We start from the raw sequence: 15,903 nt of genomic DNA on the forward strand, positions 1-15,903 counted from the left end.
CCCCGTTTCAAAAAAAAAAAAAAAAAGAGTTCTCTTTTTCTCCACATCCTTGGCAGCAATTTGTTGTTTTTTCGTTCTTTTAATAATAACTATTCGGACTGGGGTAAGATGATAGCTCATTGTGGTTTTGATTGGCATTTCCTTGATTTGTGATGTTAAGCATAGTTCCATGTACCTGTTGGCCAGTTTTTATGTCTTATTTTGATTATTTGAGAAATGTCTATTCACCTTATTTTCCCATTTTTAAATTGCATCATTAGAGTTTTTTTTTTTTTTTTTTTTTTTTTTTGGCTGTTTGATGTGCTTAAGTTCCTTGTGCATTCTGGATATCGATGCCTTGCTGGATGAATAGTTTGAAAACATTTTCTCCCATTCTGCAGGTTATCTTTTCACTTTGTTGATTATTTCCTTTGCTGTGCAGAAGATTTCTAGTTTGGTACAGTCTCATTGGGTCTATTTTATGATTTTGTTGCTTGTGCTTTTGAGGTCTTATCCATAAAAATCATTGGTCAAACCAAAGTCCTGAAATGTTTTTCTTATTGTAGTTTCATATTTCTTGTGTCTTACATTTAAGTCTCTAGTCCAGGCGTCCCCAAACTTTTTACACAGGGGGCCAGTTCACCGTCCCTCAGACCGTTGGAGGGCCGCCACATTCTGTGCTCCTCTCACTGACCACCAATGAAAGAGGTGCCCCTTCCTGAAGTGCGGCAAGGGGCCAGATAAATGGCCTCAGGGGGCCGCATGCGGCCCGCGGGCCATAGTTTGGGGACACCTGCTCTAGTCCATTTGAGTTAATCTTTTTATATGGTGGGAGGGAGTCTAGTTTCATTCTTCTGCATATTGATATCCAGTTTTCCCAGCACCATTAATTAAAGAGACTATCCTTTCCCCAATGCATGTTCTCAGTACTTTTGCTGAAAATGAGTTCACTGTAGGTGTGTGGATTTATTTCTGTGTTCTCTATTTTGTTCCATTGGTCCATATGTCTTTCTTTTTGTGCCAGTACTATGCTGCATTGGCCACTATAGCTTTGTAGTATATATTTTGAAGTCAGGTAGTGTGATGCCTCCAGCTTTATATTCTTTTTTGCTCAGGACTTTGACTATTCAGGGTCTTTATTGGTCTCACAAATTTTGGGATTATTTTTTATATTTTTGTGAAGACTGTCATTAGTATTTTGATGGGGATTGCATTGAATCTGTAGATTACTTGGTGTAAAATATGGTAATTTTAGCAATATTAATTCTTCTAATCCATGAGTATGAGATGTCATTCCATTTTTATGTTCTCTTCAATCTCTTCCATCTGTCTTTTACAGTTTTCATTACAGAGATCTTTCCTCTACTTTGTTAAATGTATTCCTAGACATTATATTTTTAATAGCTGTTGTTAATGAGATTGATTTCTTGATTTATTTTTCAAGTAGTTTATTATTGGTGTATGAAAATGCTACTGATTTTTGTATGTTGATTTTGATTCCTGCAAGTTTATCAAATTTATCAGTTATAAGATTTTTTTGGGTGGAGTTTTTAGGTTTTTTCTATATATAAGATTATGTCATTTGAAAACAATTTGACTTCCTCCTTTTTGCTATTTTTTTGTCTTTTTGATAGTAGTCATTCTAACTGGGGTGAGGTGACATTTGATTGTGGTTTTGATTTGCATTTCCCTGATGAAAATGGTGAGCATTTTTTTCATATATCTGTTGGCCATGTCTCCTGAGAAATGTCTATTCAGGTTGTTTGCCTATTTTTCAATTGGATTGCTTCTTTTTTTGCTATTGAGCTGTTTGACTTCCTTGTATATTCTGGATATTAGCTCCATGTCAGATGCATAGTTGACAAATACTTTCTCCCAGTCTGTAAGTTGTCTCTTTACTCTGCTATTTCCTTTCCCACACAGAAGCTTTTTAATTTGATGTAATCCCATTTGTCTATTTTTTATTTTGTCATCTGTGCTTTTGAGGTCTTATCAAAAAATAAATCCTTGCCCAAACCAATGTCATGAAACATTTTCCCTATGTTTTCTTCTAGTCATTTTATCATCTCTGGTCTTATATTTAAGTCTTTAATCCATTTTGACTCATTTTTCTGTGTATAGTTAGAGATAGAGGTCTAGTTTCATTCTTCTGCATGAAGGAAGAGCTAGGAAGCTAGGAAATGCAGGTAGGAGCTAGGAAATACATTTGCTTGTGGCTATCTAGTTTTTTCCAGTACCATTTATTGAAGACTATCCTTTCCTCAATGTATGTTCTTGGTGTCTTTGTTGAAAATCAGTTGGCTAAAAATACATAAATTTATTTCTGTGTTCTTTATTCTGTTTTATTGGTCTATGTGTCTGTTTCTGTGCCAGTACCATGTTGTTTTGGTTACTATAGCTTTGTAGTATACTTTGAAGTCAGGTAGTCTGACGCCTCCAGCTTTGTTACTATTGCTCAGGATTACTTTGGCTATTTGTGGTCTTTTGTGGTTACATATGAATTTTAAGACTTTTTTCCTATTTCCGTGAAGAATGTCATTATTTTTTTTCATAGGAATTGCATTGAATCTGTAGATCATTTTGCATAGTGATCTAGAGATTACTACCATTTTAACAGTATTATTTGTATATGGACATTTTAACAATATTATTTGTAGGTCTCCTTAATTTCTTAGTTCATGCTGCCATTGACAGGAACTTGCTAATTTCTTTTTTTCTTTTCTTTTTTTTTTTGAGACAGAGTTTCGCTCTTGTTGCCCAGGCTGGAGTGAAATGGCGCGATCTCGGCTCACCGCGACCTCCACCTCCTGGGTTCAGGCAATTCTCCTGCCTCAGCCTCCTAAGTAGCTGGGATTACAGGCACGCGCCACCACGCCCAGCTAGTTTTTTGTATTTTTAGTAGAGACGGGGTTTCACCATGTGGACCAGGATGGTCTCGATCTCTCGACGTGATCCACCCACCTCAGCCTCCCAAAGTGCTGGGATTATAGGCTTGAGCCACCGTGCCCGGCGGAACTTGCTAATTTCAATGAGAATAATGGGAACCCAGAATGGCAGAGACCAGGTCGTAGAAGTTAACGACTAGAGATGGGGTGAGCATGGTGAGTATGATAGGAGCACAGCCAGAGAAGTGATCAAATGTTTTGACCTGAAGAGATGTTTGGTAGTGGCTAATTTTTCTTCAGGTTTCTTAGTTTAAAATAAATGATAACCTACTACTTCCTACTTGATTTGTATAGCCAAAATATTTCCAGTCTGGTGAACGAAGACCTAATTTGAGTCATCGTGATGAAGATTTAAGGTCTTTCACCCAATTTGCAGACCTGAGTCAGTTTACACACTCAGAGGCTCCTGAATGAAAACCAGGTACCCTTAAGGAGGGATTTTGCAATACCATGAACATGTGTTGTAAATGTTCTTTCTAGGAAGAGGAGCATGTGGCCATTTACCAGGGTAATTATGCAATGGGCAAATGACTTGGACTTTCAGAGATTATTTGACACTGACTCTGAGTTCCCATTCATTCCTGGGAGAGATTAAAGGGGGTTAGAACACAATGGTCACCTAGTGGTTAGAGGCAGGGCTTATGGAGACAAGATATACAGTTTTACCTTGAATCCATTTGCAATAGATCTAGTGTCTCTGCAAATAAATATCTATTTCTTAGTTCATGAATGCATAACTTGAAATAGCCACAATCAGCAACTGACAGCTATACCACATTTGCTCCCTGACTAGTGTATAAGAACTTTTTTTATGGTAGAAAGGGTCAAGTAGAATTAGTTGGGTCTGTCAATAACACATCCCTAGGGAAATCACAGAGATGACTGTATACCAAAGATTTGAAGAACACGTGTGTGTATCATACCCACTTTTAACTTGCCTGTTTGGACTATGCAGAAAGTAGAGAGGTCTTAGACAATGATAGTCAATTATCAGAATTTAATCATTCATCTCAAACAGGATTTTTAAAAAGCTAGATAAATCATAGGAAACTGTAGAACACTAGAAAGACCAAGTAGAATTAGGAGCTAGGAAATACATTTGCTTGATGCTTCTGGGATAGGAGAAATATGTAGTTCTGATGACAGAAATGGAAACTGCAGCATAAGGTGAGAGATAGGTTAAAATCTGCTTCTTTTGATGGTTATATACCTATGAATATAGTTACTGGAATAATTTGTCTTGCCTTTAGGGATCCAGAACTACAGGGCCCTGGGGCACATGCATCAGTTTTATAGCTCTCCCCTTGAGTGTGTGCAGGACCTGTGATTTGCCTTTAACCAACAGAACATGGTGAAGGGGATGGGATGTCTCAGCTGTAATTATGTTATATTATACAAGACACTGTCTTGCTAGCAAATTTGCTCTACAGACGTTCCTTGCTGGCTTGATAAAGTAAGTGGCCATTTTGGGGGAAGCCAATGTGGCAAGGAACTGTCCATAGAAGCTAAGGGAAGCTGCTAGGAACTGAGTGAAGCCTCTAGAAGCTGTGGGTGACTGCCAACTGACTACCTCTTACTTTAAAGCCAAAGAAAAGGATTCCAGGTGATAACATCAAAAAAAGAAAAAGACTTTATTGAATTATTTGGCTCACAGAACAACTAATAAGCTCCCTCCAAAAGATGGGAGTAAAGTCTGGGCATTCAAAAGCACTCTAAATCCTTCCTCAGAACTAGAATGTTAATGTGAAGATGCTGCTGCTGTCACCAGAATGTATTGTATACTCCACTTTTCCTCCTGCTTGCTATAGATTGAGAAATTCCAGGCAGAAACATCTGATTAACCATTTTTTTGTTACATGGCTGCAAGGGGAAGGGATGCTGAGAAAGCAAACATCTGGTATTTTACACAGTGGGCAGAGAACTGACCAGTGGTTGTTAGGGGTGGGAAGACTGTGACTATAAGGGGATAGCATGAGGGAGTCTTTTCAGGGTGATGGAATTATTCTGTCTTCTAATTGTTGTGATGGTGACAGATATACCTGTGCTAAAATTCATAGAAGTATACACTAAAAAAGTTGATTTACTAAAAATCAGGAAACAACAGATGCTGGCGAGGCTGTGGAGAAATAGGAACACTTTTACACTGTTAGTGGGAGTGTAAATTAGTTCAACCATTGTGGAAGACAGTGTGGCAATTCCTCAAGGATCTAGAACCAGAAATACCATTTGACCCAGCAATCCCATTTCTTTTCTTTTTTTTTATTGCATTTTAGGTTTTGGGGTACATGTGAAGAACATGCAAGATTGTTGCATAGGTACACACATGGCAGTGTGATTTTCTGCCTTCCGTCCCCTTGCCTGTGTCTGTCATTTCTCCCCATGCTATCTCTCCCCACCTCCCCACCCCCCTGTCCCTCCCCCATTTCCCCCCAAGGGACCCCAGTGTGTAGTGCTCCCCTCCCTGTATCCATGTGTTCTCATTGTTCAACACCTGCCTATGAGTGAGAATATGTGGTGTTTGATTTTCTGCTCTTGTGTCAGTTTGCTGAGAATGATGGTTTCCAGGTTCATCCATGTCCCTATAAAGGACGTGAACTCATCGTTTTTGATGGCTGCGTAATATTCCATGGTGTATATGTACCACATTTTCCCTATCCAGTCTATTATCGTTGGGCATTTGGTTTGGTTCCAGGTCTTTGCTATTGTGAACAGTGCTGCAATGAACATTCGTGTGCATGTGTCCTTATAGTAGAATGATTTATAATTCTTTGGATATATACCCAGTAATGGGATTGCTGGGTCAAATGGGATTTCTATTTTCATTGTAGATTCTGGATATCAGCCCCTTGTCAGATGGGTAGACTGCAAAATTTTTTTCCCGTTCTGTTGATTGCCGATTCACTCTACTGACTGTTTCTTTTGCCGGGCAGAAGGTGTGGAGTTTGATTAGGTCCCATTTGTCTATTTTGGCTTTTGTTGCCATTGCTTTTGGCGTTTTGGTCACGAAGTCCTTGCCTATGCCTATGTCCTGAATGGTTTTGCCTAGATTTTCTTCTAGGGTTTTTATGGTCTGATGTTTAAGTCTTTAATCCATCTGGAGTTAATTTTGGTGTAAGGTGTCAGGAAGGGGTCCTGTTTCTGCTTTCTGCACATGGCTAGCCAGTTTTCCCAACACCATTTATTAAACAGGGAATCCTTTCCCCATTGCTTGTTTTTGTCAGGTTTGTCGAAGATCAGATGATTGTGGGTATGTTGTATTTCCTCTGAGGCCTCTGTTCTGTTCCATTGGTCTATATCTCTGTTTTGGTACCAGTACCATGCTGTTTTGATTACTGTAGCCTTGTAGTATAGTTTGAAGTCCGGTAGTGTGATGCCTCCTGCTTTGTTCTTTTTGCTTAGAATTGACTTGGCTATGTGGGCTCTCTTTTGGTTCCATATGAAGTTTAAGGTGTTTTTTCCCAGTTCTGTGAAGAAGGTCATTGGTAGCTTGATGGGAATAGCGTTGAATCTGTAAATTACTTTGGGCAGTATGGCCATTTTCACGATGTTGATTCTTCCTAACCATGAACATGGAATGTTTCTCCATCTGTTTATGTCCTCTCTTATTTCGTTGAGCAATGGCTTGTAGTTCTCCTTGAAGAGGTCCTTTACGTTCCTTGTTAGTTGTATTCCTAGGTATTTTATTCTCTTGGTAGGAATTGCGAATGGCAGTTCGTTCTTGATTTGGCTCTCTTTAAGTCTGTTACTGGTGTATAGGAATGCTTGTGATTTTTGCACGTTGATTTTGTATCCTGAGACTTTGCTGAAGTTGTTTATCAGTTTCAGGAGATTTTGGGCTGAGATGATGGGGTCTTCTAGATATACAATCATGTCATCTGCAAATAGAGACAATTTGATTTCCTCCTTTCCAATTTGAATACCCTTTATTTCTTTTTCTTGCCTGATTGCTCTGGCTAGAACTTCCAGTACTATATTGAATAGGAGTGGTGAGAGAGGGCATCCTTTTCTAGTGCCAGATTTCAAAGGGAATGCTTCCAGTTTTTCCCATTCAGTATATTGGCTGTTGGTTTGTCATAAATAGCTTTTATTGTTTTGAGATACGTTCCATCAATACCTAGCTTATTGAGAGTTTTTAGCATAAAGCGCTGTTGAATTTTGTCAAAGGCCTTCTCTGCATCAATTGAGATAATCGTGGTTTTTGTCTTTGGTTCTGTTTATGTGGTGAATTATGTTTATGGACTTGCGTATGTTGAACCAGCCTTGCATCCCCGGGATGAATCCTACTTGATCATGGTGGATGAGCTTTTTGATATGCTGTTGCAATTGGTTTGCCAGTATTTTGTTGAAGATTTTTGCATCTATGTTCATCATGGATATTGGCCTGAAATTTTCTTTTCTTGTTGAGTCTCTGCTGGGTTTTGGTATCAGGATGATGTTAGTCTCATAAAATGATTTGGGAAGGATTCCCCCTTTTTGGATTGTCTGGAATAGTTTCAGTAGAAATGGTATCAGCTCCTCTTTGTATGTCTGGTAGAATTTGGCTGTGAACCCATCTGGACCTGGGCTTTTTTTTGGGTGGTAGGCTCTTAATTGCTGCCTCGACTTCAGACCTTGTTATTGGTCTATTCAGGGTTTCAGCTTCTTCCGGGTTTAGGCTTGGGAGGATGCAGGTGTCCAGGAATTTATCCATTTCTTCTAGGTTTACTAGTTTATGTGCATAGAGTTGTTTGTAATAATCTCTGATGATGGTTTGGATTTCTGTGGAATCTGTGGTGATATCCCCTTTATCATTTTTTATTGCTTCAATTTGGTTATTCTCTCTTTTCTTTTTAATTAATCTGGCTAGTGGTCTGTCTATTTTGTTGATCTTTTCAAAAAACCAGCTCCTGGATTTATTGATTTTTTGAAGAGTTTTTTGTGTCTCTATTTCCTTCAGTTCTGCTCTGATCTTAGTTATTTCCTGTCTTCTGCTAGGTTTTGAGTTTTTTTGATCTTGCTCCTCTAGCTTTTTCAATTTTTATGATAGGGTCTCAATTTTAGATCTCTCCTTTCTTCTCATGTGGGCACTCATTGCTATATATTTTCCTCTAGAGACTGCTTTTAATGTGTCCCAGAGATTCTGGTATGTTTTGTCTTTGTTCTCATTGGTTTCGAAGAACATCTTTATTTCTGCCTTCATTTCATTGTTTATCTGGTCAACATTCAAGAGCAAGTTGTTCAGTTTCCATGAAGCTGTGCGGTTCTGAGTTAGTTTCTGCATTCTGAGTTCTAACTCGATTGCACTGTGGTCTGAGAGACTGTTTGTTATGATTTCCATTCTTTTGCATTTGCTGAGGAGTGATTTATTGCCAATTATGTGGTCAATTTTAGAGTAGGTGTGATGTGGTGCTGAGAAGAATGTATATTCTGTGGATTTGGGGTGGAGAGTTCTGTAAATGTCTATTAGGTTTGCTTGGTCCAGGTCTGAGTTCAGGTCCTGGATATCCTTGTTGATTTTCTGTCTGGTTGATCTGTCTAATATTGACAATGGGGTGTTAAAGTCTCCCACTACTATTGTGTGGGAGTCTAAGTCTCTTTGTAAGTCATTAAGTACTTGCCTTATGTATCTGGGTGCTCCTGTATTGGGTGCATATAAATTTAGGATCGTTAGCTCTTCTTGTTGCAGTGATCCTTTTACCATTATGTAATGTCCTTCTTTGTCTCTTTTGATCTTTGTTGCTTTAAAATCTATTTTATCAGAGATGAGAATTGCAACTCCTGCTTTTTTTTGCCCTCCATTTGCTTGGTAGATCTTCCTCCATCCCTTTATTTTGAGCCTTTGTGTATCCTTGCATGTAAGATGGGTTTCCTGGATACAGCACACTGATGGGTTTAGGCTTTTTATCCAATTTGCCAGTCTGTGTCTTTTGATTGGGGCATTTAGTCCATTTACATTTAGGGATAGTATTGTTATGTGTGAATTTGACCAGCAATCCCATTTCTGGGTATATACCCAAAGGATTATAAATCATTCTGCAATAAAGACACATGCACATGTATGTTTATTGCAGCACTATTTACAATAGCAAAGACCTGGAACCAACCTAAATGCCCATCAATGATAGACTGGAGAAAGAAAATGTGGCACATACTCACCATGGAATACTATGCAGCCATAAAAAAGAATGAGTTCATGTCCTTTGCAGGGACATGGATGAAGCTGGAAGCCATCATTCTCAGCAAACTAACACAGGAACAAAAAAAGCAAACAGTGCATGTTCTCACTCGTAAGTGGGAGTTGAACAGTGAGAACATATGGACACAGGGAGGGGAATATCACACACTGAGGCCTTTCAGGGGGTGGGGGGGCATAGGAAGAAAGAGCATTAGTATAAATACTTAGTGCATGCAGGGCTTAAAACCTAGATGATGGGTTGATAGGTACAGCAAACCACCATGGCACATGTGTACCTATGTAACAAACCTGTAGGTTCTGCACATATATCCCAGAATGTAAATTTTTTTAAAAGTTAATTTACTATATGATAATTAGAAAAAAAAAACAAACTACAACTATAGCCTCATGACTGTTGCAGAAATGGGGACTGTAGTAACTACCCGCAGTCCCTCGCTGTCTCTTTTGGGTACACATTTATACATAATAATTCATTTCCCTGCTTTTCCTTTACTGTTTTATGTAAGGTAAGTTTATGGTAATAACCATATCATTTAGTCCACATGTTATAGGATATCAAGATGGGATTGAGACAGAATTAGGAGGGAACATCACCCATGGATGGATCTAAGTAGCCAACAGAAACTTAGGTCTTCCCTTAGTGGTGAAGATTAGTGCACTTTGTTTTGTGAGGGAGATTTATGTTACAATAGGCAGGATCATGCTGCTGCTGCTGGTCAGTTATTTACATGGGAAGAAGGGTGTGTTGCAAGGTAAATGAGGCAAATAACGTGACTTGGTACTTGTGGTGGACAAACTCTGATTTTTACAGAGCATCCTCTGTGACCCAAACCTCCTAACGTTTATGCCTTTGTATAATAATCTTCCCTTGAGTGTGCACAGGACCAGTGATTTGCCTTTAACCAACAGAACAAAGTGAATGGGTTGGGATGTGTCGGCTGTAATTACGTTATATTATGTAAGACACTGTCTTGGTAGCAGATTGGCTTTAGAGACTTTTCTTAATGGCTTGATAAAGTAAGTGGCCATTTTGGGGGAAGTGGCTTGATAAAGTAAGTGGCCACTATGTGGCAAGGAGCTGTCCACAGAAGCTGAAGGCAGCTGTTAGGAACTGAGTGAAGCCTCTAGAAGCTGAGGGTGGCTGCCAAGTGACTACCAGCAAGAAGCTGGTGGCCCAGACTGGAAACCATAAGGAAATGAATTCTGCCAGCAGCCTGAGTGAACCTGGAAAGTGGATTATTCCTTAGTTGATCCTTTACATGAGAACCATCCTGGCTCATACTTTGGTTACAGCCTTGTGAGATCCTAAGCAGGGGCTCAAGCTAAGCTGAACCCAGAGTCCTGACCCACTGAAATGGTGAGATAATAAATGTATGTTGGAATTACTTATGCAACAATAGAAAACAAACACATGGTTCAATCTGCTTTCCACCCTCTTCGTTTGCCTTTCTATACTGTAGAGGCTAAAAAGCTAAAAGTGAATTTCCTAGATTCCTTTGCAACTAGGATTCTGGATTTATTAGAGGCCAGTCAGATGCATACATGTGAGACATGAATGACAGAAGTGAGGTGTAGGCTATGTTTCTGCCATTTCTGCTGGTAAACATAATTGTGAAGATGTTTGGCTGTTCTATTGCAATTCAGTCTTCAGTTTGTGGGTGACGAGAGGCAGGGTGCCTGGAATCTATTTTGCTAGTGTAAATCACAGCAGTTGAAGCATGGCTCCTGAGGTAGCAGCAGTAGTGATGGCTTTTTATGACAGCAGTAGGAAGTAGCAGTGTCCTTATCACTGAAGAGTTAGCAATTCCCTTGGTGGCCTGATAGTGGTGTGTCTTTGGAAGTTGTTCTTGAAAGCTCAATTTAGCCCATCCTCCCGATAATTATGTAAGCCATTTGCTATCCAGTAATAAATCTTTTCCTGCCTAAACTAATTAGAGTGAATTCTGTTCTCTGCAGTTGAATTCTAACTGATAAAAGAGGGAAGTCCTCAAGTGATATTTGAGTTAAGTATAAGTAAAAATACATCTTAGTTCTGTATGAACTGAAATCTAGAAAAAGAAAAAAAAAAAGGCTGAACATGGTAATCCACACTTTGGGAGGCTGAGGCGGTAGGACTGCTTGAGCCTAGGTGCTTGAGAACAGCCTGGACTACATAGGGAGACCATGTCTTTACCAAAAAAAAAAAAAAAAAAAAAAAAAAAAAAAAAAAAAAAAAAAAAAATTAGCATGGTGGTGTGTGCCTGTGGTCTCAGCTACTTGGAAGGCTGAGACGTGAGGATTGCTTGAGCCTGGGAGATCAAGGCTGCATTGCACTCCAATCTGGATGACAGAATGAGACCTGTCTGTCTGGTGACAGAATGAGACCTGTCTAAAAAAGAAAAGAAAAAGGAAAAAAGGCATCATAATAAATAATATTAATCTTTTTAAGTCAACCATTTTTCATGTTTAGTAGATATAATATTTATTTTTATAAAGACAAGTAAAGCCACCTTATAACGTATTTCATTTAATGCAAAAGGTATAATGAACTGGTTCAGTTTAACACAACTACATAAGATTTTTAATATTAAGAACAACCTGTTTGGTTAACAAGGTAGCAGCTATAAAACTATAATGTTTAGTTTGTTTCTCCTGCAGACTCAGAAAATAAATGTTTTCTTTTTGCTTTGCATTTATAATCTTTTTGCAACTCAAAAATCTCTTTGTGTATTCAATTTTAATTAGGCTAAAATACAATGCTTAGTAATCTGTACTATTCTGACTTTAAAATCATATCAAATGTTAATAACATATATGCTCTTAAGAAAGTACCCTTCTTTGTAAATACAACTGGCAAAATATTCAACAAAATGTGTACAATAGTGCCTTTGTATACATGTGTCTTTCTAGAACTATTTTGGTATAATTTAAGAATCATTGCATAATAACAGATGTATGATAGTTTTCATATAAACTATTAATTAAGCTCTAAAATATGGACATAGTTCAGTAAATCATTTCTGAGAAAAGGCATAGATGTTTATTTATCAACTATCTCTTTAAGTGGTAGTTTCCTTGAGAAGACAAGGTTGATGAAATCATTTCAAAGACACTACTAGTGTTTAGCTAAACCCAATTTATGAAATTTTCAAAGGCTCAACTTGAAAATTCTTGAACTTCTTTGAAAATAACATTCTATGGGCGAGGAAGCCACATGTGTTAAGCTTTGTTCACAGTGGATTCTTGCCAAAGGCGGACTATGCCAATTTCCTCCAAGAAAGGGAGACCTCTTGAGTCACTCTGAAGGAGGTCTGCTCTTCCATGGTTTCGAATCTAGAAAAGTCAAAGGGTTTATAATCGAAGTCTTTTGTAAAGAAAGAAGCTCCGATGAATAAGTTCTCCCCCAATATCCTAAGTCAATTGATTAATAAATTGCTTTTGGCAGGAATAGCACGGAACATTGGGCAAATGCAGTTTGCTTATTTAAGTGCTAACAAAACCCATTATCACTAAATGGACTGTGTAATGATTGAAATATAAGCAGCATTAAGTATATAGAAATTATGTATCTAAACTGGATAGTCAAAACTTTTTAGACAGATGTCAGCAATTCTGTTACCTTGCAATCATTACATACAAGTATACTTTTATGTGCTTGCCAGAAGAATATGATAATTCAGTCTTAGTGTAACCATTCTTTACTATCTAATGTAAATTAACACATGACTGGTGAAAATCCAAAATCTAAAGCTAGAACCAAAGCAGTCATAAGCTACTCTGAGACAAATGCCGCAAACAGCAATGCCCAGAATTTCTAGTGATTTATCCGTCTAATGAAAGAACTATATAGTTAATTGAACTGTTTTTTAAAAGGCTGGTTTTATCCAGCTTAAATCCAAATCCAATATTTTTTTTTTCTTTATATCAGCCCAGCGTTTAGTCATTGATTTGCTTTTATCAGTAACAGAGTTAGCAGTGTGAGTCAGCAGCCTCTGAACCCCTCAGGTAGGAAGGCTGTAGAAGGTACTTAAAAAAATCATTTATTACTAGAAGACTGAATGAGATTAACTTTAAAAGGTTAATAATATTTCAGTAAGATAACTTGAAAACAAGGGCCCCAAATGGTAATCTTCTAGATAATTTGGAAAGTAGGGTTTATTGATTGACATGACATATCAGCCTCACTAACACCCAAGCATAACACCATCTTTTCAAAATCATCAGTAATTCATATGTAAATAGCAACATAAGCTAGTAATTTCCTTACTAAAAGTGATATGCTTATGCCCTCTGGTGGTAACATTTAGCATATTCCCCTGATATTGCATATATTGTGAAATATAAAAAAGTATATTTATATTTGTTGTTATCTCAAATATCAAAATTTGAGATAACAACAAAGGAATGATGCATTGTGCTTCTGGATATATATATTTGGCCTTCAGTCACATTGGTAACAAGATAAATCCCTGAACCCTACTCACAGGAATCAAGCTGACAGCTATAGGAATCTTAGTAAACTTGTCTATGATAGGTAATTCCTAAGGGATTTGCATCTTGGTTCTAGACTTTAACTGAGAAGTTTTTGCATTTTCCAGCGTGGCTTTTACATCTATGGGTTTCTCAAAAAACCTCACCAACGCTGGTTCATTCAACAGCGACGCAAGAATCTGTTCAAATGCAAATGACCACTGAGGTTCCTCCCTAAGAGAAGAAGGATCTTTCTCCAAGTGGCTCCCTGTTTTTTCCTCACTGGGTCTTCCAGAAGCACAGACAGTACCAGAGAATCCTTTGGCTGATGATGTAGGGCTATGTAGTTTCCTTCCAACTTCTTCCATCCTGAGTAAAAGGCTGGTTACAACAGCAATGGCTTGATACAATGATTCTTCTTCAGGGTCCTCATGAAATAAGTTATAGAGGGTCTTTGAAAACTGAATAAACTGAGACTAGAAAACACAAGTTGAAAATATCACATTTGAATATTACACTTAGCAAATACAAAGAGAACTTAGAAGTGAATAGTCTCCTATATAGGATTTGTACCATATAAGCTTCACCCCAGAAGTTATAAGAACTGGTGATGAATCCCAAAATAAATCTTGGTTCTAGAGAGTATGGGCCAGGCATGGTGGCTCACACCTGTAATCCCAGCACTTTGGGAGGCAAAGGCAGGTGGATCACCTGAGGTTAGGAGTTTGAGACCAGCTTGCCCAACACGGTGAAACCCCATCTCTACTAAAAACAAAAAAATTAGTGGGGTGTGGTGGCAAGTGCCTGTAATTCCACCTACTCGGGAGGCTGAGGCAGAAAAATCGCTTAAACCCTGGAGGTGGAGGTTGCAGTGAGCCGAGATCACACCATTGTACTCCAGCTTGGGCGGCAAGAGAGAAACCTCATCTCAAAAAAAAAAAAAAAAAAAAAAAAAGATGAGTATGAACCACGGAAGAAAATTCTTTTAGGTACTCTCACATCTTGCCTGATAGCAGTACATTATAGCCAGACTAATTCCTGGACTGTTTGCCTGCCGGCATTACTGAAATGTCAGGTGCTATTTTCTTTTTCCTATACAAGGTCTTGCTGTGTTGTCCAGGCTTGAGTACAGTGGTGCAATCATAGCTCATTGAAGCTTCCAACGTCTGGGCTCAAGTGATCCTCCTACCTCAGCTTCCCAAGTAGCTAGGACTATAGGCATGTGCCACCATGCCTGGCTAATTTTCAAATTTTTTTTAGAGACAGGATCTTGCTATGCTGCCCAGGCCAATCTCAAACTCCTGGCCTCAAGCAATCCTCCCACCTTGGTCTTCCAAAGTGCTGGGATTACAAACATAAGCTACCATGCCAAGCCCAAGAAACCCACTTGGACATATTTCTCTTTAAAGGCTGAGGTGGGGCCTAAGTGGATAGATAAGCTTGTTTGCTTGCTAATTGCACCTAGATGATCGAGATATTCCTAGAAGATACCTGTCAATTTACAAAAGCAATTCCAACATATTCTACAAGTCAATCATCCTACCAGAAAAGCTTATCTGTAAACAAAAAACAAGTACAAAAGATATACTTCATAATAATACATTGTAACAAACATTTTTCTTCATTAATCTACAGTTTTAGTGTATATATATATATATATATATATTTTTTTTTTTTTTTCTTGGTTCCTAGTTCACAACTTCCATAGTCTTTTGTTACAATCTTTTCTTATAATGCTGGGTGTATTAGGCTGCAGGGGCAGGCCTCAGAAAACAGAATATTCTCCCCCCTATAATCTTCTTCCCACCTTTCTTTTTTCTCTTTCTCTCTCCTTCCTTCCTTCTTTCCTTCCTTCCCTCCCTCCTTTCTTTCTTTATCTCTCTCTTTCTTGAATCTTCTCTCCACTCTAATCTTGCCACCTTTCTTTTTTCTCTTTCTTTCTCTCCTTCCTCTCTCTCCTTCCTTCCTCTCTCCCTCCCTCCCTCTGTCTCTCTCTCTTTCTCTCTCTCTCTCTTTCTTTTTAAATCTTCTTGCCCAGGCTGGAGTGCAATAGCGCGATCTCGGCTCACGGCAACTGTTGCCTCCAGGTTTCAAACGATTCTCCTGCCTCAGCCTCCCGAGTAGCTTTCTGACAGTTGGTTTTAGGACTCTCTCCAGAGAGGATCCTGCCTCATACCCTTGGGGGAAAGAATGCTGACATCATGAAGCTTCCACAAAAAAACAAGAGAATTTGTATGCTTTAAAATATCCTTCTTAGTAAGCCAGTATATGTAAGTATTTCTCTGAGTTCTGCAAGTCTCTCTGTAGCAAATTAATTGAACCCAAAGAAGGGATCATGGGAACCTCAACTTGAAG

At 38.5% G+C, this 15,903-nt stretch overlaps 1 protein-coding gene across 2 annotated transcripts in view; it reads right to left on the reverse strand.

Moving 5' to 3' along the window:
• Window positions 1–11,552: 11,552 nt before the first annotated feature.
• The window catches only part of TBC1D8B (TBC1 domain family member 8B), a 65,044-nt gene continuing 60,693 nt past the window's right edge, over window positions 11,553–15,903 (reverse strand). For both annotated transcript variants that reach the window (XM_010346386.3, XM_074392316.1), the window contains exon 21: window positions 11,553–14,024. In XM_010346386.3, coding sequence (XP_010344688.1) covers window positions 13,620–14,024 — 405 coding nt within the window. In that variant the 3' untranslated portion in view covers window positions 11,553–13,619. The remainder of the gene's footprint in view (window positions 14,025–15,903) is intronic.

The sequence above is a fragment of the Saimiri boliviensis genome, chromosome X (assembly GCF_048565385.1).
Source record: "Saimiri boliviensis isolate mSaiBol1 chromosome X, mSaiBol1.pri, whole genome shotgun sequence".
Lineage (NCBI taxonomy): Eukaryota > Metazoa > Chordata > Mammalia > Primates > Cebidae > Saimiri > Saimiri boliviensis.